This window comes from Pleurodeles waltl, chromosome 10, assembly GCF_031143425.1.
Source record: "Pleurodeles waltl isolate 20211129_DDA chromosome 10, aPleWal1.hap1.20221129, whole genome shotgun sequence".
Lineage (NCBI taxonomy): Eukaryota > Metazoa > Chordata > Amphibia > Caudata > Salamandridae > Pleurodeles > Pleurodeles waltl.
In genome coordinates, this window is record NC_090449.1 from 118014612 (window position 1) to 118041869 (window position 27258).

Consider the following 27258-nt stretch of genomic DNA (forward strand, 5'->3'; position numbering starts at 1 on the left):
GGCCAAATAGTTCCATTCCAGGCTGACAAAAGCTTTTTCGATATCTACTGATAATATTTCAGAATGTGGCACTGTGGTCAGTGCTTTTTTCAGTAACAGCAGCAGTCGATGGATGTTCAGTGCTGTGTTGCGGCCCGGAATAAAGCCCGATTGATCTCTATGTATCAGCCGAGGCATATAGTGTAGTAATCTGGTGGCAAGTATTCTACTAAGAATTTTGTAGTCCGCATTCAGGATTGATAGAAGGCCATAGGCCTTCATGTTGCAAGGTTGTTTCCCAGGTTTTAGCAGCTGTACCATAAGGGCCCCTCTGGTGGTGGGTGGAAGGACCTTTAACAGCTTGGCCTCACTGTACATTTCCACTAATTTAGGCACCAATTGTTCTACGAAGGAGGCATAGAACTTGATCAGGAAGCCACCAGTACCCGAGGTTTTTCCTTGCGCCATATATTTAATGACTGTTTTCACCTCAGGCAGTGTAATCCCCCTCCCCTCCATTAGATTGGCCTTCTCTAGTGACTATCTAGGAAACTTGAGTGGTGTTAAATAAGGCTTTAATTTCGTCTGGGGATACTTGGGACTCACTTTTTTACAACATAGTATAGTAATCATAGAAGTCTCTATTGATGTTTGCTTGCATATTCAGTGAAAGGCCAGAATCTGTTCGAACCTCTACTATTGGCGATCCCCTAGTAGTGGGAATTAAATGGGCCAGGAGCCACCCGCTTTGTCCCTGGATGCATGGGCCATTATCATATGGCTTCGATAGTCACAACAACAGAGTTCTACTTGCTCTGCTGCTGTTTCTTTACCCACCAGTAGGGCCTCTGATTGCTCAGGCCCCTCAAGTAATCCAGCTCGATATGACTCAATGCGGTTTCGGCAGCCTGAACCTCACAAAGTAGAGTCTTCTAGACTCCAGTCGATTAGAATAGTAAGAATAGTCCCTATCCAGCAGGTGTATAGTGCGCCACGAGTCGACCAAATTCCAATTCTCCCCCCAGGAAGTGAACATATGGGATAGTTTGTACACTGGGGAAATCAACCAGTTGGGGTGTGTGACCTATCTAGGTTTGCATCTCCCACACAGTTAAAATCACCACGAACGAGTACCTCTCCTGTCAAGTAGGGGGAGAGCTGTTGAGATAGTTCAGCAAAGAAGCTAGCTTGGTTGACATTTGGTGCATAAATGTGAATGAGAGCTATGTCCTTCCCATCTAGACGTTCCCTTAGACCCACATATTGCCCGTCAGGGTCTACCTTACCCAAATCAGGACCCCCCTGGAGTAAGCGGAATAGGTCGTATAGTACAATTGTCCTCTTCAGTGGCGCTGCAGGGCTAGTCCCTCCTTCTCAAGGGTTTGCGTTTCTTGTAGTAGGGCCAGATGGACACCTCGGCAGGACAAATAGGAAAATACCTAATAATGTTTTGTTATGGAATTAATCTCTCTCACATTCCAGGAAATTTTGCTATGGCGTATGGGTGTGGTCACGTTGCGATGTAAGAAAGAGGAAATTAGCCCAGCGGGCTGTTGCTATCTGAATTAAGTAAGCCTGGAACCTGACAAAGGTAGACCATTTGGAAGAAAGCATCCATCACACTGTACACTGCACAATCCCTAAATAACCAACACAACAATAGAACAACCTACCTCCCCTTCTTCAGGACCGGTTGGGAAACCCTCCATATCCAAACTAAAGTAACAGACACCGTATGGACGGTATCCTCCAACTCCACGGTTGAGCAGTGGATAAAACCATGGTCCGGTGCTGTCCACTGTGCCAACCAAGAAGCTGTATAAATGGCCGTGTGGGAGTGGCGGAGCCCAATTTGTGATATCCTGGTATGCAAAGCAGGGCCGCTCACTGCCATGTACCCCACTGTCCATCTTAATAGCACGAGTGGAAAGTCAATTACCATTATCCGAGCTTCCACAGTTCTAATGGCTTCAGGCAGCTGCAACCTCTAAGTCCCCATGAGAGCTACCCTCAAATAAAGTAATCTGCTATGTGGGGAGGGACAATGATGAGTTCCTGTTCAGAATCCGACAAGTCCGAATGATCTGACTGGGCCGTGACATTACTTGAAACAAAACCATTGTCTTCCCCGAGATCTTCCGGATCCTAACGCTGGGTGACAGGGCTGGCTGCCACCCCCGGCCGAAAGGCTGCAATATCCATGAGAGCCCGTCGCTGGGCCTGTCTAGCCTCTTTGGCTGAGGGGGGTCCCCCTGGGAGCCGCCTCCTCTTATGTTTTGGTTGTTTTGTGTGTGGGGTCGAGAGTCTCTGGCTCCCCGGAAGGACTGTGCAGGCTGTGTTTCTATCCATGTCCATACCTCCTGAGGCATATTAAAGAAGAGAATTGTGCCCTGCGACACAACTCTAAGTCAGGCCGGAAAGATTATAGCATAGGAAACGCCTATTAGCTGAAGTTTTCATTTTGCAGCCAGGACTTCAATTTTGGGACTTCATTGGAGTAATCAGGGAACTCCATCATTTTACTATTGCCATTGGTATTTTCCCTTTCTTCCGAGCTTGAGCCAGGATGAAATCTGTATCTTTATAGTGTAGGAGCCTCGCAATAGCCAATCGCAGTGGGGCCTCGGGTCTGGGAGGGCATGGAGAGTCTCTGTGGGCTTGCTCCTGGGTGAAAAACAGGGAATGGCCTGTTGGAGCTATTTTTTTCTTTATCCAGGTCTCCAGAAAAGCAATCATGTCACAGGCCTCCGAGTTGCCAGGAATTCCCACTATGCGTATATTGTTCCTTCTGGAGCGATTTTCCGCATCTTCTGCTCATTGTTAAAGTGATCAGACTTTGTCCTCTATTGAAGATCGTCTCAATTGTGCCTCCGTTATATTGGACGGGATCTCTGTGAATTCCTTCTCTACTGCTGTGACCCTCTCAGCCAATCAACGATGGTCGTCTTTCAGAAGCCCAAACTCAGCCCCCAGGGTGTTGATCTTTGTTTCTAGCGCTTCACGGGTTGCTGTATGATGTCTCGCAGCGTTGGGTCCTCCAAGTCAGATGGCAGGTCATCAGCAATCGACAATACACCAGGCCCCGGCGGCGGCCCAGAGCGATCCACCCCAGTATCTCTCTTCTTATTTGGTTTCACCATAGTGGCAAATATCTGGTACAGCGGGGGTCCCAATGCCCTCCGCACCTGGTCAACAATGCCATTCTCTGAAGGTCTATACTGTGGCTGCCTTTTCGCCGGGTACGTGTCACGCCCCCAACACCACCGCCACCAGAAGGGGGTTCCCAGAAGCACAGTCCTACCAAGTCACGCAGGTCACACAGGCAAAGAAAATCCTGGTGATTACCCCCCTCTCATGCTGTCCAGCAGGGAGGGTGGATGCTCCAGGAGGGGATGGTGTAACCCTCACGGCCACCGGCTTGCGGGCAAGGGACAGGCACCAGGAGCGCGGCACTGGGCCTCAACTGTCTCTGCTGTGGGTGCCTCGCTCCACTATGTCTGCAGTACCAACAAAAATGGCATCCCCTTTAAGTCGGCTGGGTCTCACGCTGCAGTGACCTCTGCAGGGTCACCGCACCACTCCTGCTGCAGTCATCACCAGGATCACCAAAGTTGACCAGCGGGCCGCAGGGGAGCAGAGAATTTCTCTTCTGCTCCCTCCGCCATCTTGTACAGGCCCCCCATGGGTTGCCTCAGTTAAAATTAGAAAAGCCCAGCCTTTCTATTAATATGAATGTTTTGATTTTTGTATACCTGTTCGTGAATTAAATATGTAATCGCTGGTGTATTTGTTTGATGAAAGTTTGTTTCTGTTTTTTTTGTCCAATAATTGAAACTACTTAAGCTGCAGTCTGACTTCTTCCATTAATGTCTCAGAGGGGCTCCCAGCATTCAATAATGATTAAGCAGGGTCTTTAGAAAACAAAGGAACTACTGTTGTACAGCATTAATAAGCATTTGTGCAGCTTTGTTTTTTGTTTTTTTTAAATCAATCAAGCAAAGAAAATGTGATTAGGATTTTGTAGGTGCATGAGTCAATATGCATTTGTGTCTAAAAAAAATTATGCAGGCTCTTTTTTGGTTTTTTTAAACTTACCAATCCAAGATCCATTTGTAAAAAGAAAACAACAGAAAACAATAAAAAGAAGCATAAATGTACTGTATGTGTTTCTGTATGTGTTTCTAAAGAGCAAGGACCAGCAGCAAAATGTTCTCTTACCTAGTACTCCTCAAGGAAACAAAAATATAATTATAAACAAAAGGGGGCATGGGGACAAAGGAGGAGCATGTGGAAGGAAAACAGTGGGGAGAAGGCTGGTCAGAGGGAAAGCAGCAAATGAGAAATGCAACATGGAGGTAGGTAGAGAAGGATGCAAGCTAGAAAGCAACATAAAGAGAAAGAAGGGAGTTTGGCTGAGAGAAAAGCACACACATGTGAGGTTGCAACACAAGGGGAACAGCAACACGAAGCATGGGATGTGTATCGGTAGACTTCAGAAGCGCACATTGGAGAGAGCTGGAAAACAAATGCTCTCATGGAGTCTTGAGCAAAAAAAAAAAAGTAGTTTGCTAAAAGCAAGCAGCAGAAGGCCAGCCAAAAGGAGGGGTAGTGAAGAGGCTACGCTCCAAGTGAGGGACAAACACAGGATGGACAAGCTGGGACAAGGAATGCTATCAAATGTGAAGCAACAATATGAAAGTGACAAGCCAACCAATGGTAAGTGAAGAAACGCTGAAGTCTGTAATCCCTGTAAACTCACAATAGGTCTTTTGCAACCAGATAGCATGTGTTGTCTGGTAGGCTCTAGCTAAAAAACTACAGAAGGGTTTTCCTGAACAAGTATGTCTTTTCTGATACATTTATTACTCATTTAAAAATGACTAATAAGCAGTGCATATTGTATATGGCTTCCTAATTTGTTTGCTCCATTTTTGCCCTTTTACAAAAATCGTTCTGTGATACCGAATAGACCAAAATTAGCTGGAATTATTTAATATTACACAATCATAAAAAATGGTGAAAATGCATTTTCTATGTTTTTGCACGAGTGCTGAATTTCTGTAATAGAATGAAGAATGAATAGGAAGGAGATTTACCCAGTGACTGGGTGAAGAGAGGCCACTTCCACTTTTTGAAGAAGGGATACATCATGAAATAAAAAGGTGTTTTCCCAAACGAATACTGCAATAAATAAAAAATAAAAAATCTCTTCCAGAACACAAAACAGCACATCATTTACTTCTTATTTGAAACACGTTTTGATTACCACATAAGCGTACTTATGATGCCATTAATAAAGTGGGAAGAAGAAAATGATGAAACATGAATAGCAGGCCTTTCTGGAAGGAAAAATGTAAAAATCAGCAGATATGTTTGGCAGAAGAAGAGGTCTACCTTGGCTCGGGTGGCAAGCTTACAAGTCATGAATTCATCTCCTGCTGCTCGGGCAGATTCCCGCATATTGTTCTGAACTTCCTTTAAAAAAGATAAAAGCACAAAATATGTCCATGAATAGGAATTTAGATTGCAGTGAACACTCCTCGACTTACACATCTAAGATCCCAGTTTCTTGTTAATTTAAATCACTAGGTACCATTAAACTCCTATGTATGGTTTTCCTAGAATATATTAAAATATCACGTTCGAGGTTGTTTTTTTGTGAAGCCACAGCTCACATAGTAAGTTTGAGCAGACATTCAGCTCTAAAGAACAAACGGAAATGTTACCTTCCTTCAAAAACTGTTTTCCAGTAAGGGTGTATAGCCACAGGGTACAACAATATCGTTTATTGACAGGCGATTAGCTTCAAACTTTGTTTAAAGACTGATTTGCACGAAGGCCTATTTTTTTGGGTGAACTCCAAGATGGTTTTTTATGTACACAGACTACTTTTCAGTGGTGGCAGTCTAAGGAGCTCACTTAAATCTTGGCAGGCAGCACGTCCTCCGCCAGGATGACTGAGTAAATTACTCAGTCACCCTGATGGAGGTGCCACCCACCAGATTTAGAAATATCTGCATTCCCAGTGGACAATTCTACCATGGAAGTGAACTGTCCTGCTAATACGTTGCAAGTTTGAAAGACCACTTGGTCAATAATTTTTTCTTAATTTTCTAAAATAAAAGTCTCATAGGGGGATTTGCTTTTTGAAGAAAATAAAAAAATCCCCCATCGCCATGAGAGTTCCCTTCCATAATGGGGGTGTCATTGTGCATCTTTTACTGCCCCTTACTGCCAGATTTTTCCTGGAGGTGGGGGGCACTGAAAAACAGCTGTATATCCATCCACCTGTCTAAATTAGGTGGGTGGACAGATAGTAAAACCTTCCAGGCCCCTTAAGCAGTCGGGCCATCGGAGGAGTTTGATCACAGCAGAGACAGAGACGTCTCCGCTGTTGTCAAACTATGGTTCCTCCAAATTTAAATCAGGCAGTAGGACCACAATGTCGACCGAAAGGGAATTCCTCCGTTCCAACAGAGTTCCCTATCAGCCACAATTTAAATGAGGTTCTCAGTCTTACCTGATGTTGCAGATCAGGTAAGGCTTATCTATATTTTCAGGCAGGTGAAACCTCCAATGTGCATTTGTGTAGCTACATATTCAGCGCCCTTCATTCCTTAATTTGTATGCAATTCAGTATAAAGAGAGGATTGAAAAAATTAAACAGGTGTTTCCAGAGGCAACGGGTCTGGCTCATACATGAAAATTACATTTACATTACATTTTAGCAATGTTTGTTTTCTGTGTAGTCACCACATTCTGAAAAAGGTTCTTTGCGGACCTCTTCAGCCTAGTTTGGCAGGCTGTGTCTTCTATGTCAGTGAGAAAGTTGGATTGTTAAGGTAATAACTGAAGGCCACTGGCAGGTCAATTAACCAATCCAGTGCAAGTATCGCAACTAAATTTACATGTAAGCACTGTGTTTTCAATTGTATGTCATCTCAGCGATCATGCAAGCGCATCACTGTTTATGTCGCACTCCTGCCATGCACAGTGTTATCATTGAGATGTTGTTGTCATGTTATCAAGGATGTCAGAGAACACGTCACGACTGATGTAATATGTGAGGTTATAAGCAGTGCATGACGAGGGTGTGAGTTGTGGTTACGTTAGGGCTCGAGTAATAATTAATGTAAATAACTATAACTGATGAATTTGTGTAGTTGTGTTTGTTTAAAATTGTATATTTAACAGAAATTTTCATCTAACTATAATGTCCCTTTAAATTTTGTTTTTTTTCAGTGAAACTTCAAGAGTTTTGTTAAAGTAAAGTAAGATATAATTACAATTCCTAACTGTAACGTCACTTTAGCCTTTATTTTTGTCGAGGTATTCTAGTATATAAGTATGGCTGTGCGTGGCGTGGTGATGGCTGCAACCCTTTGCAGTTAGGCAAACCCAAGCTCCACATGGCCTTCGGCAGTCAACCCATGACGTCGTCCAAACCTTTGCCATACACAGCCTTTGGCAATGTGCAAAGTAGGTTTGCCAATGGGCCAGGCCCTGCGCCCAACCACCACTGGTGCCTACACCCTGCTGCGCACAAACCATGTGCAGGGCAGGGCGGGTGCACAAAGCTGAATACAGGGGTATCATTTTGAGTAAGGCACAGCTACTGATTTTTTTCAAGCGTTCAGAACATCAAAATATAAAATATGGGCCAATTGGCTTTATGAAGAATATCAGCATATATAAAGCACATGTATTTTCTTTGTTAAAAAAATAATCTAATAATTATAATTAATTTAAATTTCATGAATGTACACTGATCAATCTTTATTATAATTAATAGTCATTAAACATGTACTGGAACTATTAGTCTTTGATTCTTTGTTTTGTTTTTTCACAGTTTTCAGGCTACAAAGTGCAGCCACAAAACAGATTACAAGAGGGCTCTGCATTCCAATTTAAGAGAATGGATCTCCACTTGGAGTGCTTTAAAAATTATGGGAAGCTCTCCTGGGGTCATGGATTTAATGACCTAGGAGATTTACCTTTTTTAATGTTGCTGGGGGCTTGCTGCATTCCCCACAACATTAAAAATGTTTGTCTGTGTGTTAACGCGTCCCTTAATGACCAATTTACTCACGTTGGGACTCGTTTTAGGCCAATGAATCTTTTGACCCTGATTGAAGACACCTTAGGACGTGATAGCTAATCAGCATGTCAATCAATATGTCAATAATGTCATCAAAGTTTACAGTAATGCGACAATTCAAATTAAGCAAAGACATTTAATAGAACTCACAAACCACCATTACCTTTCAGCCATGAATAACCACACCAGTTTAATATGATTTTGTGAAGTTTATTCCCTATTGATTACAATTCTACTAGCAAGTTTATTAATCTCGAAACCAAGAAACACATTAGCATAGTCACAATATGGCAACTCTGATAAGATTTCATCAAAGCAAGAATCACAAATATTAGAACATAACGCGGCGTCAACATAGATTTGCTTTAGGAGAGTATCATCACGTTATTCAACAAAGCATAGATTCAGTCATTTGTCTATTTGCGTAAGTATGGTGAATCCCTCTCCTTTTCCTCGAATTAGCATTGGCATGTTGGGCTTCATGCAAAACAATTTAGTAACACCAATTTGGAAAACATCTAGCTATGGTCTCTGTCAAAAGAAGCAGTTGGTCCCTAGAAGGAAAAAGCAAACAGACAATTACAGTTTCATTGTCATATAGTTACCCTCCGTATTGGGTCAGCACTCCGGTTCGGTATTCGTCCTCAGGACATCAGTTGATTCGCCATCAGGAATTCAGCAATCGGGTAGAAGGGGGCACTTCCCTCATGAGGAGGTAAAGTGTAAATGGGCGATATAAAGGCAAGAATGGTTCTAAGAACCAAACAGCAAAGTCTCTATGCAGAGTGACAAAGTGTCTGGGTCATAGCAAATCGCATCAGCATCTCCCTAACTCTCTCTCCCCTATTCTCTCCTGTTCTGCTTTACTTCCTGATGTCAAGGGTTTTTATCCCATTTTCGTTGTACATTCCCCTAAAATTTGGTTGGATGAGGGGTTGCACCCCATTATCTCCCTCCAATTAACTACAAACTACCTCATCTAATTTGTCACCCCATAGCAGTTCTCACGTAGTTTATTGGTCCTTATGATTGACATCTTTAGCGGGTGGAATGTCCGGCATGATTTCATACTCTCGTGGTCCTTTGCACATCTTCAGTCAGTGGTTCCATTGTCTGTACCGGTTAAGGCGACCTTGTACCTACGACTGGTCTACAGTGTTGCATTCAGCTAAAATGTTTCTACAAGCAAGTCGAATTTCATGAGAACGGATCTACTACAGTTACAGTCAGCTTCTAGTTTGGAGAAAAACAAGAGTTCATGTCCTTCAGCAAGTCAGCACACTGCACGTTGAAAAACACATTTAATATGAGAGCCAGGCAGCTAGGCTTCGACTCATGCTAACTAAGGCCTAATGATTTGTTAGCAAAACCTTTACATATACCTATTATTATTAGTGTAAAATCATATCATAATATAACATTTCAACATTATGAGTCAGTTTCATTAGTCCCCGTATATGTTGGCGGTAACTCCCCGTGGGCACATTTCAAGCGCATGTTATAGCAAAATACATTAATACATTTTCTATGCTGCATTATTACACATTAGTTCATAAACATTTCATGTTAATACAGAATATATCTTTTTTTTTAAGGGGAGAGAGGCCTCTCCCCGAGCCTTTACAGGTTCTGGGGACACCATCCCCAGGGGTCATATTCTTATTCTTATGGGGAAGGGCACATGCCCCCTCTACCTGAGTCTTCACAGGACCCAGGGGCCCCATGCTTTGGGGCCTAATGTGAGTGACCCGGGTCTACCCTGGGCCCCCCACAACATAGAAGGTTGTAGGTCACGGGAGCCCGAGGGCTACTGTGCCCCTCCTGCCTGCACCCATTCTGGGCAGGTATTTTTCCATGCTCCTGCCACAATCCCAGTTTTCCTGCCCGCAAGAGCGGAGGCAGAGAAAACAAATGTCTAGTCCTACCCGGCTGGAGCATTTTTGCAGCTTCCGCTTGTCGAGAGCAGACACATTTTCCCTGCCTGCACAGATTAACAGTGTCCCAGGCGTAGCCTCTCCAGGACACAAGTGGTGATCCGGCCCCAGAGGAGGGCCCTTTGAGGCTCAGAGAGTGGGACTGCGCAACCACCCCCCCCCCCCCTTTAAATATGATTGCCTCTTGGGAATGGGGTCCCTGGTGCCTTTTGAGGCTCATAGAGTGGGGCCACATGCCCCCTCTTCTTTTTTAATAATGTTGGCCCCAAGGGATTGAGTCCCTGGGGCCCTATAAAGGCTCAAGGAGGGGGGCCATGTGCCTCCTTCCACAAAATATATAATATGCAGCACTTCCCAGTCCCCGGTCCACCACTAGGTGTTGTGTCAAAATCTTTAATTTTATGCATTATGTTTCAGTTATGACAGTTACTTTGTCACAGCTCACCTATATTCCTAAATATGTGAACAGATTAGGATTCCATTGGAGGAGAAATTCAAGCCTACAGATGTGGCTCCCAAGGGTCAGGGGAAAAAAAAACTGTGGACTTGTTCCAGTTCAAGGAACTCACTGGCAGTGCTTTAAACAGGGTACATTCTTTTATGAGTGGGCTAACATTTGGGGCGATTTTTCCAAATAGAAGATTATGTCATACGTATATAATAAGTTCCTGGAGCTGAACTGCAGGCCTCTCCTGGCATGCTGTTGTCTGATAGCACATGCTAAGATTTCAGAGACAAGAGCATACAGCACCGTGGATGAAGAACATCCCTCATGGATGCCTCTTCCTACATCTATTGGGTTAGAGAGGAGCCCGTTCAAACGAATCCTGATTGTTGGCTTAAAGTAAAGTAGGTGGATCCACCCCAGAGAGGCCTGTGGGCCTCCCATGTATGTTTTATACAGCAAATTAAAAAGTCCACTGAAGGGAATCAATAGCGTTGGAGGTGTCTAGAAAAATAAATGCCACTGCTTCCATTTCAGGGTTTCATTGATGAATCGAAGATGGTCCACAGGTTATGGGTGTGCGGTCTGCATGAATAAACACTAATTGGTCTTGCAGGACCATGTGTAGAAGAAGGAGAAGCAGTCTATTTGCCAGGTCTTCGGCTGGCTTTTTAACATCTGTGTTCATTAGGGAGATCTATCTATATGAATTGCATTTAAGGGTGGGGGTTTGCCAGGTTTTAGAAACATTACCAATAAGGTTTCCCTTAGTGAACATGTACAGACCTAGTTTTTATTGAGTCTTTATAGACCTGTAACAATCATGGGGTAATTAATGGAGACATAGCTTTATAAAATCCACAGGGAAATCCGTCTTCTCTGGGCGTCTTGCATCTGGGCAAACTACCGAAAAATATGGACATGTTATCTACAGTAATTGGGGTAGCAAGAAACTGGTGAGGTTTGTTAAGCCATCTGAGTGTTTGAAATATTTAGTGTCCTCTATATGGAGAGGGTTAGACTTGTTAGTACCTTGGCCTCTCTTATAAGACAGTCATTCGTCCTAGCTTCCACATATTTGTTTTAGTGTTTAACCTCTTGTTCAGTTATCTCATTGAGAAACATAATTTTGGATTTTATATCTGAGGGTTGCTGCAATTTTCCTGCTGTTTGTATCTCTCCCTAAACTTCAAATCTCTTATTCTAGGCCGTGAAGGTAGTTATGTAGGGCCCGTTCACACAATTCGAGATTTTTCCTGTATCTCATATTTCTCAGGTTCACTCATGCATAATAATTTCCTTAACACCTACTCCTCACCCTTCTCAGCACAGTTACCTTCCTGAAAGGCACAGCTCTTTGATCAATGTATTTCTACTTCAGTATGTTAATCAAAATGTTTTTAATCAGCAGACATCATTATTGAATGCAGTTCAAATGATCATGTGCCTCATAACCAACAAAGCTTTTAATGGATGTCTATTCATCAGGAGCATACCTAATGAGCTAACTTGTTCATTCAGTAACAAAAGTTACACTCCTTGGATAGGTTACTCTCATGAAGCATTGCAAGCATAGCTAAATATATTGTATTTCTTTAGTTCTAATATAATTTGTACATAACAAAATGTAATAAAAGTCATTTATATAATCTCACTATATTTGTTCAATGATTTAATACAGCTCAAATCCTCTTCTAAATATTACAGTCTAAAACACCATAAAGTGACAATTGCATGTATACAGATTTATCAGTACATCTATCTAAACAGGTCTATAGCTATTTGTGTCTAGCAATACATTTTACACAGTAGCAATCCTCACTTTGCAGTTCTTATTCATAAAGCATTTTTTGGTTTGGCTAGAACTTTAGCTCCCTTTGAACAATCTTCATGAAACTTTTGAAAATAAAGTTATTCCACCTCAGCATCTTCCTGGAAAGTTTCAGGCGATCCGTGAAGTGGGGTTCCAAAACAAGTTTTCCTCATTCAGCTCTTAATTTGTAAATACAAACGTGCTGGAGCCCCGGCTGCTGCAATTACATGTGCAAGCTCAGAATGCTGAGGCAGTGTAATCCAAAAGCCATCTCGTGCCTCTTCAATCCATTTACAGCCACTCCCTGCCTCTTCAGCTCACTCTTGCAGCCTTCTGCTTTCTCCCTTTGTTACGCTTTTTTGCTGTTCTCTTCTTCCATCTTTCCCATTTGTGTCTTTTGCTCGCATTAAAAGCCTGAGGCAGAAAAATAAGTGTCGGCCCTCAAAAATAAGTGCAGGTGCCCCGCACCGGAAAGCACCGGTTCAAATTAATCAATGTCCCCATTCATTTTTCCATAGGAAAATTTAACAGTGATACCACAAATCCTTCTGAACAGATTTACACTAAATTAGTCAGAAAGCTAGCTCTTGGTCCAGAAAGCCAGATTTTTGTGATTTGGTGTAAATCTGCACCTTGTGAGGAATTAAGGTAAAAAGATATACATATTTCACACCAAGGAGGATCTGCATAGCTACAGATCTCCAGATAAGATCTGATTAGCTGCCACCAAATAAAAAATTATGTGATGTCAGCCATCTTACAGGAATCAGTACCGAGTACTAGAAAAAAGGTTTAAAAAAAAATAAAAAGATAGAAGGGGACAGAGTAGGGATACCCTGCCCCTCTAGGCCTGCAGCGGATGGGGGGTAGGGGTCCCCCACCGGGGCCAAAAACACAACTCCTCGTAAGAGAAAACAGAAGAGAGATAGCCCTTCCAATTTCTCTCATGGGTAGGGTACCACTGATGAAAATGGTCATACTACCTAAATTATACCAGTTCTCCAACATACCTATTCCCCTCAATAAAGCTTTTTTTTTCTCAAAACCCTTAGATCACATATGATTACATTAGCATGGGCAGGTAAGCAGCCTGGAGTTAAATGGTAAACATTGACTTTAATGTATGAGCAGGTAAGACTAGCTGCCCCAGAGTTTGAATAGTATTACCTATGTGCACAAACTTAATATGCACTTTTGTAATCAAACTCCTACCATACATGTGCATCTACTCTTTCAGAGACACACTGTGGTTCCAACCTCTATAAATGAACTAACTGGAGAAACCCCTAGGAGAACACATTCAAAAATAAATTCAGTTGTCAGCACACAACTAGCATGGGAAGGACTTGAGAAATACCAGTGGAGACTCCGAGCGATATGCAAAGTCCACTTCCTCTCCTTTCCTCAGGAAGCTCTGCCATGTATGGACGTATTGCTGTTCATTATACTCACCTCACCCAGACATACTGCTACTAGCATTACATGCAAACTGACGCTCTTGTAACTTAACCACACACAGAAATAGATCTGTGTTACCGATTTCAGATAAAGAATGGCAATACTGTTGTAATCAAATTGGTTCATTATCTCCAAACACAATACAGAGTTTCATTCATTTTAAATTCTTACATCAAACCAATAGCATTCCTTCACAAGCTAACACGATCAACCGTTCATACAATACCAGTTGTGCAAGATGTTCCATTCCCAGTGCAGACTTCATGGACACCGAATGGCAGTGCCCGAAGATTGCAGAATATTGGGGTCAGATTATTGGTGCATTATCCTCTATGATTGATGCTAACATAGATCCTTCTTTGAAGGTTGCCCTGTTAAGGTTCATGAACCAATCCCGCCACCCGTCAAAAGATTTACCTCTGTAGCATTATTGTTTGCAAAAAAAAAAAAAAAGCATTTGCAAAGCAATGGGTCTCGCATTTGTTCGAGTTAAAGCTATTAGCGTTGTAAACTCCTAACCAAATAAACTCCTAACCAAACTTTTCTTGCCACATAAACCAAAAAGTAAAACAGTTTCACATAAGCGAGCCGACGGCCGCCATCAGCACAAAGCAAACAGAAGTTCGCTTGCAGTGAAACATATTGGCAAAAGTGCAATCATCCATATAACCGGCAAAAGCGCAAATATCCATGTAACTGGGTCGATGTCATGCAAAGCGATCTACTATTGTCCAGCGAGATTGCGCTGCCTACGAAATAGAGAGAAAAAGTAGTGCAGAAACCATACAGAAAACATGGAGCCTCGTATGTTTTCAGAAGTTGGCCGGTGCACTCGAGGACGGCTGAACACCAGAAATGCATGCCTTTCACTAATGTAATCAAGCGACTTTCAAAAGGCAAGCTCATGAACCAACCAAACTGATGGGCTTGACATGGGCATGGTTAAAAGCCCACAAAGAGATGACACGAGGGACAGAGCGCTTTGCGCTTGACCCTAAAAAAAGGAGAGGCATGCTTCTAGGGCAGGAAAAAAGCCCCTTCGACTAATGAATGGTTGGCAGCCCTAACTTACTACAATGAACAACTAGAGATATATTACTCCACCCTTCCACTATATAGTAGACCCAAATATATTTGGCAACTGCTACAGACGTACCAGGCTACCGCAACACTTTCAAATTAGTTAACCGTGAAGATTAATGCTTAGGAGTAGTTTGCTGCTTATGTAATAAAATGATGACAATATGATTATTGGGTATTGGAACAACTTGCATGTAACATGCCTTGTAGCTATGCATCAGTCTTCTAAATGTGGCATTTACAATTTTCTCAGTTTCAAAGACTTGCACTGCAATTGTTTGGTGTGAGCAAAATGAAACTAAGGCTTTGTATTATAATAGACCTTTACTCCCCAAAGATGGCTGAGTTGACTGCACTAACACGGTTATGAACATGCCATGAAGGATATGATTGTACTGCCTTATTTTGTATGGCAGATATTTAGTTGTGATGTCAGAAAAGAAAGGTATGTAAATAACAAGCATTGGCAAGTCCAATAGATCTCGCCTATAGAAGAGCTATTTGTTTGGCAATGTATTTTGCCATGTTGTACAACAGTGTGGCTGCTGTTCTGCATGGCTAAAAGTTAGGGGAGTTGTGAAGTACAGTATCGTAGAGTGGATTTGTTGGAGTGTTAGAGTGGAGTAGGAGCTGTACAATATCGTAGAGTTGAGAAAAGGGGAGTAAAGTTTAGTAGTTCGGTGGCAGATAATGTTGTGGAGTGGCATGGAATAGGATGGAGTTGATTGAGGTAGTTGGGTGGATTGACACAGAGTGGGTGGATTGAAATGGGGTGAGGTGGACTGCATTGGGTGGATTTGAGTGGGGTGGATTGGGCTGGGGTGGGTGGCTTGGATTGGAGGGGTAGGGTTGGGGTGGATTGGAGTGGGGTGGATTAGATTGGACTGGAGTGGGATAGATTTGATTGGAGTGGGGTGGTCTGGATAGAATGGACTGGAGTAGGGTGAACTGAACTGGATGGCGCGGTCTGGATTGGGACAGAGTGGTGTAGACTGGAGCAGAGTGGTATCGCCTTGAGCAGAGTGGGGTGGATTGGAATGGGGTTGGGTAGATTGAAATGGGGTGGATTGAATGGGGCGGATGGACTGGTTGGAGTGTGTACATTGGACTGGGTTTGCGTGGGTTGGATTGGGGTGGATTGCTTTCAGGTGGGGTGAATTGGATTGGTGTGGGGTGAACTGGATTGAGTGTGGTGGATTGGAGTGGGTTGGACTGGATTGGAGTGGGGTGGACTGACCTGGGATGAGGTGGATTGGAGTGATGTGGATTAGGGTGGAGTGGATTGAAGTGGGCTGGGGGGGGGGAATTGAATTGGAATGGGGTGGATTTGATTGGGACAAGTTTGATTGGGGTGGATTGGAGTGGAGTGCCCTGGATTGGCTTGGGTTGAAATGGATTGGAGTGGGGTGGGGTGGACCGGAGTGGGGTGGGGTGGACCAGATTAGGGTGGGGTGGACTGGGTTGGTGTGGGATGGATTGGAGTGGGGTGGACTGGTTTAGGGTGAAGTGGATTGGATTGGAGTGGGCTGTATTATTTTGGATTAAAGTGGGGCAGACTGGAGTGGGACACATGTTTGGACTGGGATGCGGCAGACTGGAGTGGGGCAGATTGTTTTGGATAGGGGTGGGAAAGAACCGGAGTGGAGTGTATTCAAGTGGTGCAGATTGTTTTGCACTGGAGTGGGGCAGATAGAGTGGGGCGGAATGGAATTGGGAGATTGTTTTGGATTGGAGTGGGGCAGATTGTTTTGGATTAGAGTGGGGCAGATTGTTTTGGATTAGAGTGGGGCAGATTGTTTTGGATTAGAGTGGGGCAGATTGTTTTGGATTAGAGTGGGGCAGACTGATTTATATTGCAGTGGGCCGATTGTTTTGGATTGGGGTGGGGCAGATTACATTGGGGTAGATTGTTTTGGATTGGAGTGGGGCAGATTAGAGTGGGGTAGGTGGGAGTGCGGCATATTGTTTTGGATTGGAGTGGGCAGATTGTTTTGGAGAGGTGCAGATAGTTTTGGATGCCAGTGGGGCGAACTGGAGTGGGGCAGACTAGATTGGGGTGGGTTGGGAGGACAGGAGTGGGGTGGGATGAGTGGATTGTATTGGGGTGTATTGGTGTGGGGTAGGTGGTGTGGACCGTAGTGTGGCGGACTGGAGTGGGGTGTACTGCACGATTATGTGTTAAAGCATAATTTCAAAAATTACACATAAGCAAGAAACAATGTTGCTTTGCAATACTCAGAACAAGATAATCATCATCTTTGAGAGCAGCACTTATGAGCAAAAACAAAAAAAAACATGAGTTTAAAGTGACAAAAGACGATTTTGAAAAATAAAAAAGTTAACTATAGAAAATAAAACTTTGCAATTTTGTTTGTCCTGATGGGCACATTTTTGCCAGTCACAAGCCTTCTGTTTGCAGGGCACTAGAAGTTAAAAGGACAAAATAGTACCTAAATCACTTCTGGAGCAGCAGACGGGCACTGATTATGTTGAATCAATCAGTGCTTGGCCCCTGCTCCACAGAGAACATAAATGATGCTTGGCCTCTAGTGACCAATTAGGAGTCTGTAGAGACTAGTGGCACGCCAGACAACAAATGGTAACAACGGGTGGGCTCCAAGCCCTTCACTGAACACAACAGTTTGCCAAGCTAGACGCATGCGATGGTGCATGTGCTTGCAAGCGAGACCCCCCAAAAAAGGTGTGTGTGACTGAACAAAATAAAGAGTTTATACAACAAACCCTACATATACAGGACTGCTGTCAAACATGCAGCATACTACCTGATTTTCTTACCGATCTGCCAGATAATAGATTTCTATTCATCTAAGGATTTACAGGAAATTGGGAAAAGACACATCAGTCTTAGGTTAGGCTGTATAACCTCAGATTTGTACTGCCTTAGGTTATTTCACCAAAAAGAAGGGTAGTCCCCCCTCTCAATCAATAATGCCTATGCTTTTCAATAATAGTTTATTTTAATATTATACATCCCACTTTCTAATGCGCTTTCAGATGCACCACCTCTACAAATTTTGTGATGAAATGCTGGGAAGGCCAGGCTCCTTTGCCACAAGACATGAACAAGCTCATTGTGACAAACATGATAGATCACTTTTCAACTACAAATACTGCACTTTTGAAAAAGCTGTAATAAGCATTGGCAAAGCAAAACAGTTTCGCCTGGGAAGCCTTTGCCTGGTATGTGATAATATATGCAATTGTTTAAAAGTAATACAATGTAAAAATTCCACTGGCTAAAGGTGGCGAGCATATGTCTGCGTTAAAAAAAAAAAAAAACTTGGAAAGTGACCCATTGCAAAAGTAAAGGAAAAAAATGAAACAAAAGTGTCCTGAAAGATGAGACTGGCCCACCAGCCTTGGCACTGAAGTGGGATACATTTTAGGAAGGTGTGCGCAAGAAAACTGTCATCACTTACAGTTTAAAAAGCCAAAAGTGGAATACTGTCTGACTCACTGCCTCATGCTGTCGTGGGCAGAAGCAGAAAGTGAATGAGTGTATTTCTGTTCTGAGTTGTTTGAAAAATAGGAGGCTGGGAAACATCAATGTCTGTCTCTAGGCTAAACCAAAATTGAGAGCACAAAAGAAAAAAAAACACAATAGTGTATAATACGTAAAACAAAAAATGTATACAAGAAAAACAGTTTACACAATGATTAGGCCCCAATAACTTAAGCACTATGCCCAAGATCCTTCTTCACTGGCGAGCAACACAAATCGATCTTTTTTTTGGAAAGATTTAGTTCTCCTTTAACGACCACAATAACTGAAGTCTGCAAAGATTTTATTCTCCTTTAACAACTAAAATAATGGAAGTCTGCAATATTTGCTTAAAACTGCTTTAAGTTCATACCAAACTGACCTAACCAATCAGTGGCATTTCCTAAAGATGAATTCACTCCATTTATTTCATCTAGACAACTCACAATTGAGAAGCTGACGGGCAAAACTACAGATTAGTTGTAGGACCAGAAACATCAAGAGCACAAATTTAAAGTGTACTCACCGGGCCATTAAATGTAAGGAAGATCTTCAGAGCGGCATCGTCCCAGAAAAATGGATGCCGAGCCACAAGATTAATAAAGCGTTTCAAAGCACGTCGTCGTGACTCAATGAACTCTCGATCAGCTAAGAAAGAAAAACATTAATAATATTTCAAGCTCTTAATTTAATAAAATATCTCCGGGTAAATGCCTTCACTTGAAATAATATTATATTTACTTAAATGTTTTTCTCAATTGAGATGTAAGTCTAATCATCTAACTGAAGTTAGGATCCGCCGCTAATATAGCAATGCCAGTCTGGCATGTGCTAAATGCCTCTTAAAACTACAATCAAGAACAAGAACTAACAAACCCTTTCACTAAAGGAATATTATCAATGTTTCCCATTTGCCAAACCCAGATCAATCTGAGCGCTACAGATCTCATCCTTCTGAAGAACGGTCTAGCTGGAACTATCAGCAAGTTCGAAAAGAGGGAGACGAACTTCAGTAGGACTATCATTTTAATAACACAAATTATGCATGCCACACAGTGTTGCATGAGTCAACTTTGTATTCCAACCCATCAACAGCAACACCAGTTGTTTTCCTCCTCATCAGACTTGCAATGTCTTTATGGATCAGTATCTTAAGGATTCCGCATGTCACTGCAGGTGAAAGTCCAATTCTATTTCCCATGTTGAATTGGCGAGTAGAAATGTATTGGACTTTGTTTCAGCGAACACAAACAGGGGCACATGTCCACATTTCACAGTTAGATGCTATTTCATTGGTGACTTCTTAATGCACAAAACATATCAACACACAAAGACACTGAAAGGTGAGGATGCTAGAATACAAAACCTTTGTGAGCATGAAACACTTACAGAGATAAGTCATCAGTTGCACAGCAATGGTGAGAAATAACAACATCAGCAGCCATCTTGCCTTTAGATTTTTTCCAGTATTGTATTAGATGCTCCTACAGACGCAGACCCTTAACAAGAGGTTTGGAAAACAAGTCTAATTAATTTGAGAACTAAGATTCCAAACTCAATCCTCGAGAGCAAGTCTTTCAATAATGCTCACTCTTTTGAAAACAATCTTTTTTCACCATCAAAAAACACTACAGCAACCTGACTTTTGGATGTCAATCTGGTGCAGAAAAGGCCAGAGACCATTTATATAGTATGCACTGGACACCTGCCAGAAACAATCATGGCCTAATTTGGTAAGACTAGCAAGGGCATTGGTCTATTCACTAATATTCTTGGCAATAGTGTATTACATGTACTACTCAAGGCTAGAGGCCTGTAAGAAGTAAGCCACCTTTGTTTGGTTTTAGAGGAACCACATTGAGTGCTTCCATTGTAAGATGAGAGGCACATATTCAATAGCCCTTACAAATATCAGATGCAGGTAAGGTGCTATTTTTCAGCACACTCTTCAAAAGATTCAGAAAGTACATCTGCACTTTGGTCCTTCACAGCAGCAAGGCTTTTTGTTGCATCTATTACCTCACCCAACGCAAAATCCTATATTAGAGCTATTGTACTGAGGGGCTTTATTCATGCCATAATGCCATCATTCAACTTGAGTGTTATGTGATCCTGCAACAATCTTACATTAGAAACCTACAGAATCTGGGTAGTAATCAGCCAAAAACGTGATGACAACTTAGTTGTTAAAGGGTGGTGTTCCATATCGGTACGAACGTTGTAAATGCTATCCCTTGAGTTGGCATTTTAAGCAGCCATACCAAAGTCTTACTTCGACTATCATCGTCCACATCCCTTGTGCTCTTGCTATGAATCTCACTACAATATCGGCAACTAGCATAATGTATCCCATCTATAATTTATTTCGGCAAGTATACTATGTCTTTATCCCCTCAGTGCTTGCAGCCTAACTTTCAAATAATCCAACTACTGAATGAGTGACTTAATAACCACGGCCCACTTTGACATGCACATAACTCACAAATAAACCTAAATCAAACTTATCCTAGAGCCAAAGTCAACATTGATATTAAAGAATTTTACAATAACTTTCCTAACCTCATACCTAACAACAATGCCACCTAACAATTTAACTTAGAAAAGGCAGAATCGCACCCTCAATTGTATCTGGAGAATTCCAATTGCAGCAGAACAGAAAAATAATCAGAGGGTCATAAAACATATGTCTGACTTAGAGAAGCGAACCACAAGGATGCACTGTTATCAGACTAATAGAGCATTTACCTTCTGCACATCCATGATCTCGAGCATAGCTCTCATAGATGCAGATAAATATACACTGCTTTTGGGAATTATGGAAAGTCAAATTTAATGCAGTAAAAAGTATCCCTAGATCACATTTGGGACTGCAAACTTAAAACATTTACTAAGGAGTTTAAAATAAAACTCAACAGTGTCAATGTCAGGACATTTAGGCTTATATGTTTGTAAGCATATTAACAATTGATCCTAACTTATCACAACTACTGCATATTGTTCCCAGTTTCTGTTAATGTGTTTATAACTCAGAAGTCAAGACTTTCTATGTAATAATGTTACAATACCTTCGGAGTCAGTGCTGTACGAGGCAAAATAACCAGTACACTCTACATATTAGGAAAGCCTCTATGACTAGTGGGAGAGAGGCAAGTTTCATTATGATGACCAGAATGGCAGCTGGTCCATGAGGAAGTAACTGGGACGTTTATTTCTTAGCTAAGGTTGGGGGATATTGCTTGTTCTTCCCTACATGAGCATCTCCTCTTTGCATGCCTGCTTCTGGAGAAAGAGGGTGGACGGGATGGAGTTCTATGGCCAGGGTTGGTCATGGTGGGGGAGCTGCTTTAACCACCAAAGCATAGATGTTCTAACTCTCCAAAGTGGGCAATATTTGTTTAGTGGAAAGTGACTAATACCTTGGCTATGACAGCACAATTCCATGGATGGAGGTCCTTGGGGGTCACAAATACAGGCCTCCAGACCGGAATCCATCTCTTCAGAACAGCTAGATATTGCATGCAGATCAACAGAATTGTCCAGGCAGAGTCATGGGGATGTCTGCTGTAGAGTAAGCTCCTAGTCTTGGAATTTGCACTTAGTACTGCAGTAGCGGTACCAGAGAAAGGGGAAGCTGCATCACAACTCGGGGAGGAACGGCCTTGGGAGTAGAGTTTCTCTAACCTTTAAATTGGCATTTGGAGCATAAAAAGAGGGGCCATAGATCAAAAAAAGAAAACAACATGGAGCTGGATCCAAACTAGACTGGCAGGGGTGTGGCATGCATATCCTCAGCTGCTCCTGGTCTTAATCATCAGATGAGTTTGACTATCCTTCAAATACTCCACAACCTTTGAGGGAAAGACAGCCAGAGAGCCAAATGGGGGCTATGTTCTGAAGAAAGGGACTAACAATACTGGGTTGGGTTCCTGAGAGCCCAAGCACTGTGCCAGACAAACTGAGCCAATACAGCTGTACTGGGTGGACCTCCATGGTAGCCATCTTAATGGTGGCCAGTGCTTCTCTGTTCTTCAATCTCCTTTTGTGGTCTGTACACATTGTAGTGGAATCCAGGTTCTTGAGCAGCAGGAGAGAGTAGACTCTTTTTCGTGCACCAAGGTTGTGCTCACAAATTGGGCGGTACCTCCCTTCTTAAAAGCCACTAGAACACCACATTAACAGGTGGCAATCATTAAAGCAGAGGAGTCAGGAGAGGGGTCTACTCAGTCTGTGACAGACCACTTGGAGGAGTAGCTGAGTACCCCCGTGGTGAGCCTGTGTCGTATTAGCAGATGGGTGCTTGAGCTCTAAATATATGCCAAGGGAGGAAAGAAGGTCAACCTACTGGTGCAACTTAAATGTAGCATCACAACCAGAACACTGGCTAGACCATTCACGGCAACAACAGGCTGGAGAATTTTCATCCAGATGACTACATAGGCTTGACTTAACAGTTCCACTACACCTAGTACTATAGGCACACAATTTTTCAGTTTTATCAGGGAGATATTGAAAATAACAAGAGCTCATCGATTACGATTTTTTGTCTTTGTGTGGGATGGGCAGTAGCATCAGGCTCAATAATCTGCCCTTGAATCACTCCCATTCCGGGTAGCAGTCTATCTTACGCCAATTGAAGCAGCTGGCCTTTACAGTTTTTCAGCTGTTTAAAGCCAGTTCTGAGAACGCATGACAGTCAGTGTCCTTCTCCTTTAGTACACAACAACAGTAGCCATTCATCCTATGGTTCACTCCCAACACTATGGGAGGGCAGCAGAGTTTCCTGTCCTGCTTCTAACCTTTCTCCGGGCTAATGCACAGAACTTCTGTTTGAACTCAAATGTGGCTTTGAATACCTAACATTCTCAAACAATATCAAACAAACAAACTAGTCAGAACTGGTTTAACACTTGCAAATTTTGGATGGACTCAAAGTTCAAGTGCACCTTACATCCGGTACAGGTAAGCTCTATGGTAACGTACATATCGTGATAATAAAGAATCTGATTAATGATACACATCCCATGATGTTAACTATTACAGTGTATTTCTCTTAAGACAGTCCTTCAGACAATCTAAGGTTATTGTTGGGCTTTAGCCTCCAGTCAACGGACAAGCACAGGATGTGGAGAATTAGCATTTATCATGTGCACACAAGGGTCATGGTATCGTCCACAGTCCTTGTAAGGTATTTCTCCATGCAGTACACCTTTCTCCAAAACGGACTGATCTACCACCTTTCTATAATAGTAAGATCAGAGGCGTTGAGTGGACCAGAAGTAGCCTTTCCTGCTTCACGAATTGTTTAGCTCCGCTGAACTAGACACACAACAACCTACCTAAAATGACCTGTGCATGGAGTGTAGAGAGGAAGAAGCAGGGTAGAGGGAACATGGTCAGAGGCAGCAACCACAAGATCTATAATAGATTGGGATTGCGTATACACTTGGGAAGCCACAGCCGTGGTTATTCCAATCTTTCAGTGATGCAGAGCCATGGATATAGACAAGGAAGTGTGAGTTTTAGTAATAATCAGAAGTGTAGATTTACCAGGCAGGGTCAATTTGTAGCTGGTCCAGGCTGGGGGAGCAAGTTAAAAAGCCTGTGCCTGAGTCACCCATATTAAAAGACAGTTCATGTTTGGTGTTGCAAATCTCTGGCACAGCTGAGAGTCAGTATGAAGCAACTTGCTACTAAAATATATAAAGCACTTACAAGGAAACTCATAATGTAAATGGCCTGTGCAGGAAATATGCCAGGTCAGTTAGAAATGTTAAAATGTAGTTCCGTAACGCTAATTGGAATATCTGAGATCTGTGGAGAATGGGTGGTTCTACTCTGCTACTAACCCCGTCAGAGCCTGATGTGTGATCTGTACTGCTCATTTTGATCCACGTCAGGTACTACACTTCAGCCCACTTTCTACGTGCCATAGCTTGGCGAATACTCAGCGAAAACCCAAACACCTTTTTCATTTCAGTACAGTGGAGTGGTCCATCTGGCAGGCTCACCATACTCAAATCATTTACGAGCCATGCCTCATGCAGTAACCAGCAGTGCACGCATCATCTAAACTTGTAATATTCAATAGGAAAAATGCACAGCCTCTAATTCTTGTCTCAAGTAGTCGGATGACTGTGGTTGTGCTTTAAAGTATCCTATTCACTCTCCATTGTGTTAGTACCAGAAACTAAAGCACTGCACCTGGTGATGTGGAGAATCAGAAGCAAGCGGAGCTCTGTGAGGTATCATTGCTTTCAAGCCCACTTGACACTTCCTTATGGTTGCTTTTAAGGTGATGCGGACGTGACGCGACTGAAGTTCGTCTCAACTGAAGCTGCAGAGCTGTGAGCCAGGTGCTGGGAGTCTGATCGCCAGCCGCTGCCCGTCGGTTGTCGGAATCAGAGTAGCAAGCTGGGAGCCAGACCGTTGATTACCGGTCACTGTCTGTTGGCTGTACTGCAAGGAGCCAGGGAGCCTCATGACAGGAGCTGGGGGGCTGCCCACCGGCTGCAACGAGCAGAGCAGCGGAGGTCAGACGCAGGTGTGGGCGCTGTGCAGATGTTCTCCTTTCGTCCCTCGGCACCCCCAACCCAAAAAGTGCAGCAAGTTGTGGAGCTGCTGGTCTGGAGCTGGGAACCAGGGAGACTACTTGCCGCCCACCGGCTGCATTAAGTGGAGGAGCGGAGGTCGGCAGTGGGAGGTAGGAGTGGGTGCCGTACAGGTGTCCCTCCATCCCTCTGCACCCCCACCCCAACCCTCCTCCTGCAGAGACCCACGCAGATATGACCGTGTAGCCTCATCACAAGGCAGCTGGTAGTCACACGGAGATGTAGAGCCGCTGGGTGGCCCAGTTGTATTCTCGTCAACAGGCTGCCACCACCGGCTCTCCCCAGGCTTCTAAGCCCCCGCTGTCGAGGAGGTCTGCACAGGACACAGTGCCACAGACCAAACAAAAGACCGCACAGCACATAGCAGGGTGGCCGCCCCAGAAGACCACTGAGACACAAGCGAGGACACCCAGCCAGTAGGGCACCGCCACGCTCAGTGGGCCCGGCGGCAAGCCTCAATCCAATGCAGGCCTCTACTGAGGGAGCTCAGTCTCCTGGAGGAATTCCGGCTACGGTCATATTATGGCGGATGGTAGGTAGCCACGGTGACAGTCTTTTGGAGGCCATCACTGTGGCAGTAGGCAGGATTTACCACCTAGGTCATAATGATGACCTTGGTCTGTTGGGGAGCTCTTGTGCGATAAATATTATTCACTTTGCTGTAATGCCACCCCCTCAAAGAGAGGCCGCGCAAAGGGTGGAGCAGCCTGCTTGCTGTCCAATAGGCTCAACTGGCGTTACAAATGCCTTAGAGATCCCAGTACTTTGTTCTTGGTTATAATTTTATACAGTGTTGGAGAGGGGTCTTATGGAGCTCCCTTGGCAGTGGTAAACTCCTATATCCCCCCTGTGCCTCTCATGATAGCCTCTTAGCTAAAATATTTCTCTTTATTAACAAGCTTTGTGATAGGGAGCCCACAGCTCGAATTATCACAGTAGGGGATTTAAATTGCAAAATATCTAATCCTGCCCTTTTTCAATTCTGGGATGAGGAAAAAGAGGAAGCAAATGGAATCCCCGCTTGTACCATTCCCCGCAAAATAAGATTTGATAAGTGTGGGAAACTTCTCCTTAAACACTTGAAGATGAGCAACTGCATCAGAGCGATTGGTAGACTCCCCTCCAATTCACCAGCTCATTATACGAACAAATCTAAAGGGGGATTTAGCTATTCTAAGTTATGTGATAACCAGCTATCAGACATTCTCCTTGGCACACGGCATAAAAGTGATAGAGACAGCACTCAGTGATCATAATACTCTGGTAACATCTATTAACTTGAATGGTCTCCTTGCTAACACCTGGAACCTTGATGTGTAGAAATCAAAGTTTAACCTGAAAACTGGCAAAACGCATTGGTCCTATGACTTGATTAAGGGGCTGAAAGGTTTCATAGAGATTGTCTCAGGCAACCTCGAAAATTGGGCAGGAAATGTCTTGGAGAAGTTCTCAGAGTTTATGCAGCAGCTACCTATGATCACTCGCCAAAAGGCCCTGAGTAAACATACAGTAAAGCTCTGCCCCCAACTCTTATTGAACAGAGAAATGAATACCCTCACTCTCAAGCAATTCAGGGATTACACCTTAGAAAGGCAAATTCAGCTGGGCCTATTAAAAAGAAGGAGGCGTTTAAAGCACGTCTAAATAGAGATGCAACTGACAAATTTTGGATTAATATAAGGGAAGCAGCTTTTAATGGTCAATCAAGGATTTTTTGTCATGGATAGCAGATGGGTGTTGCTCGAGAACTAAATCTCTTCCAATGGCCATCAACGAGAAAAGTTGGTCCACTTTCATATCAAGTCTCTATGCATCCAATGGGACTACTGTGGAGCTTCCTCTAGTTGATGATGACCCCTTATATACTTATACGAAATAAATTGATGATGTTATTAGATGCATGCGTAGTTCCGCAGCAATGGGTCCAGATGAAATCCCTGTAACAGTTATAAAACATGATATTCTTACCTGGACTAACCTGTGCCATGTCTTTCAGTGCTGCTATGCACCTAGAAAAATCACTCCGTCCTGGCAGGGGAGTATTATTGTTCCTGTATATAAGAAAGGGGACCGCAACTATCCTGGGAACTACTGCCAGATCGCCCTGCTCGATGTGGTTCGCAAAATATTTGCTAAATGTTTGCTTGCTCAGATTAGTGACTGGGCAGAAAGGAACCAAATCATCCCCCTAGAGCAATCCAGCTTCAGAGAAAAGCATGAAACAATTGACATCATCTCGGCCCTCCAGGTAATAAATGAGAAATACGTCTTTTTGTGATGGGGGGTGATTTATGCAGCATTTATCGGTTTTTCCAACGACTTTTGACAAAGTAGATCAGTC

The 27258-nt window shown here is 43.2% G+C and overlaps 1 protein-coding gene across 1 annotated transcript in view; it reads right to left on the minus strand.

The window, feature by feature from the left end:
* Positions 1-27258, minus strand: part of SNX8 (sorting nexin 8) — a 179744-nt gene that overhangs the window by 50964 nt on the left and 101522 nt on the right. The window contains exons 4-5 of the mRNA XM_069209940.1: positions 18836-18957; positions 5374-5454 (exon numbers count right to left, since the gene is read on the minus strand). Of these exons, the coding sequence (XP_069066041.1) occupies positions 5374-5454; positions 18836-18957 (203 nt within the window). The remainder of the gene's footprint in view (positions 1-5373; positions 5455-18835; positions 18958-27258) is intronic.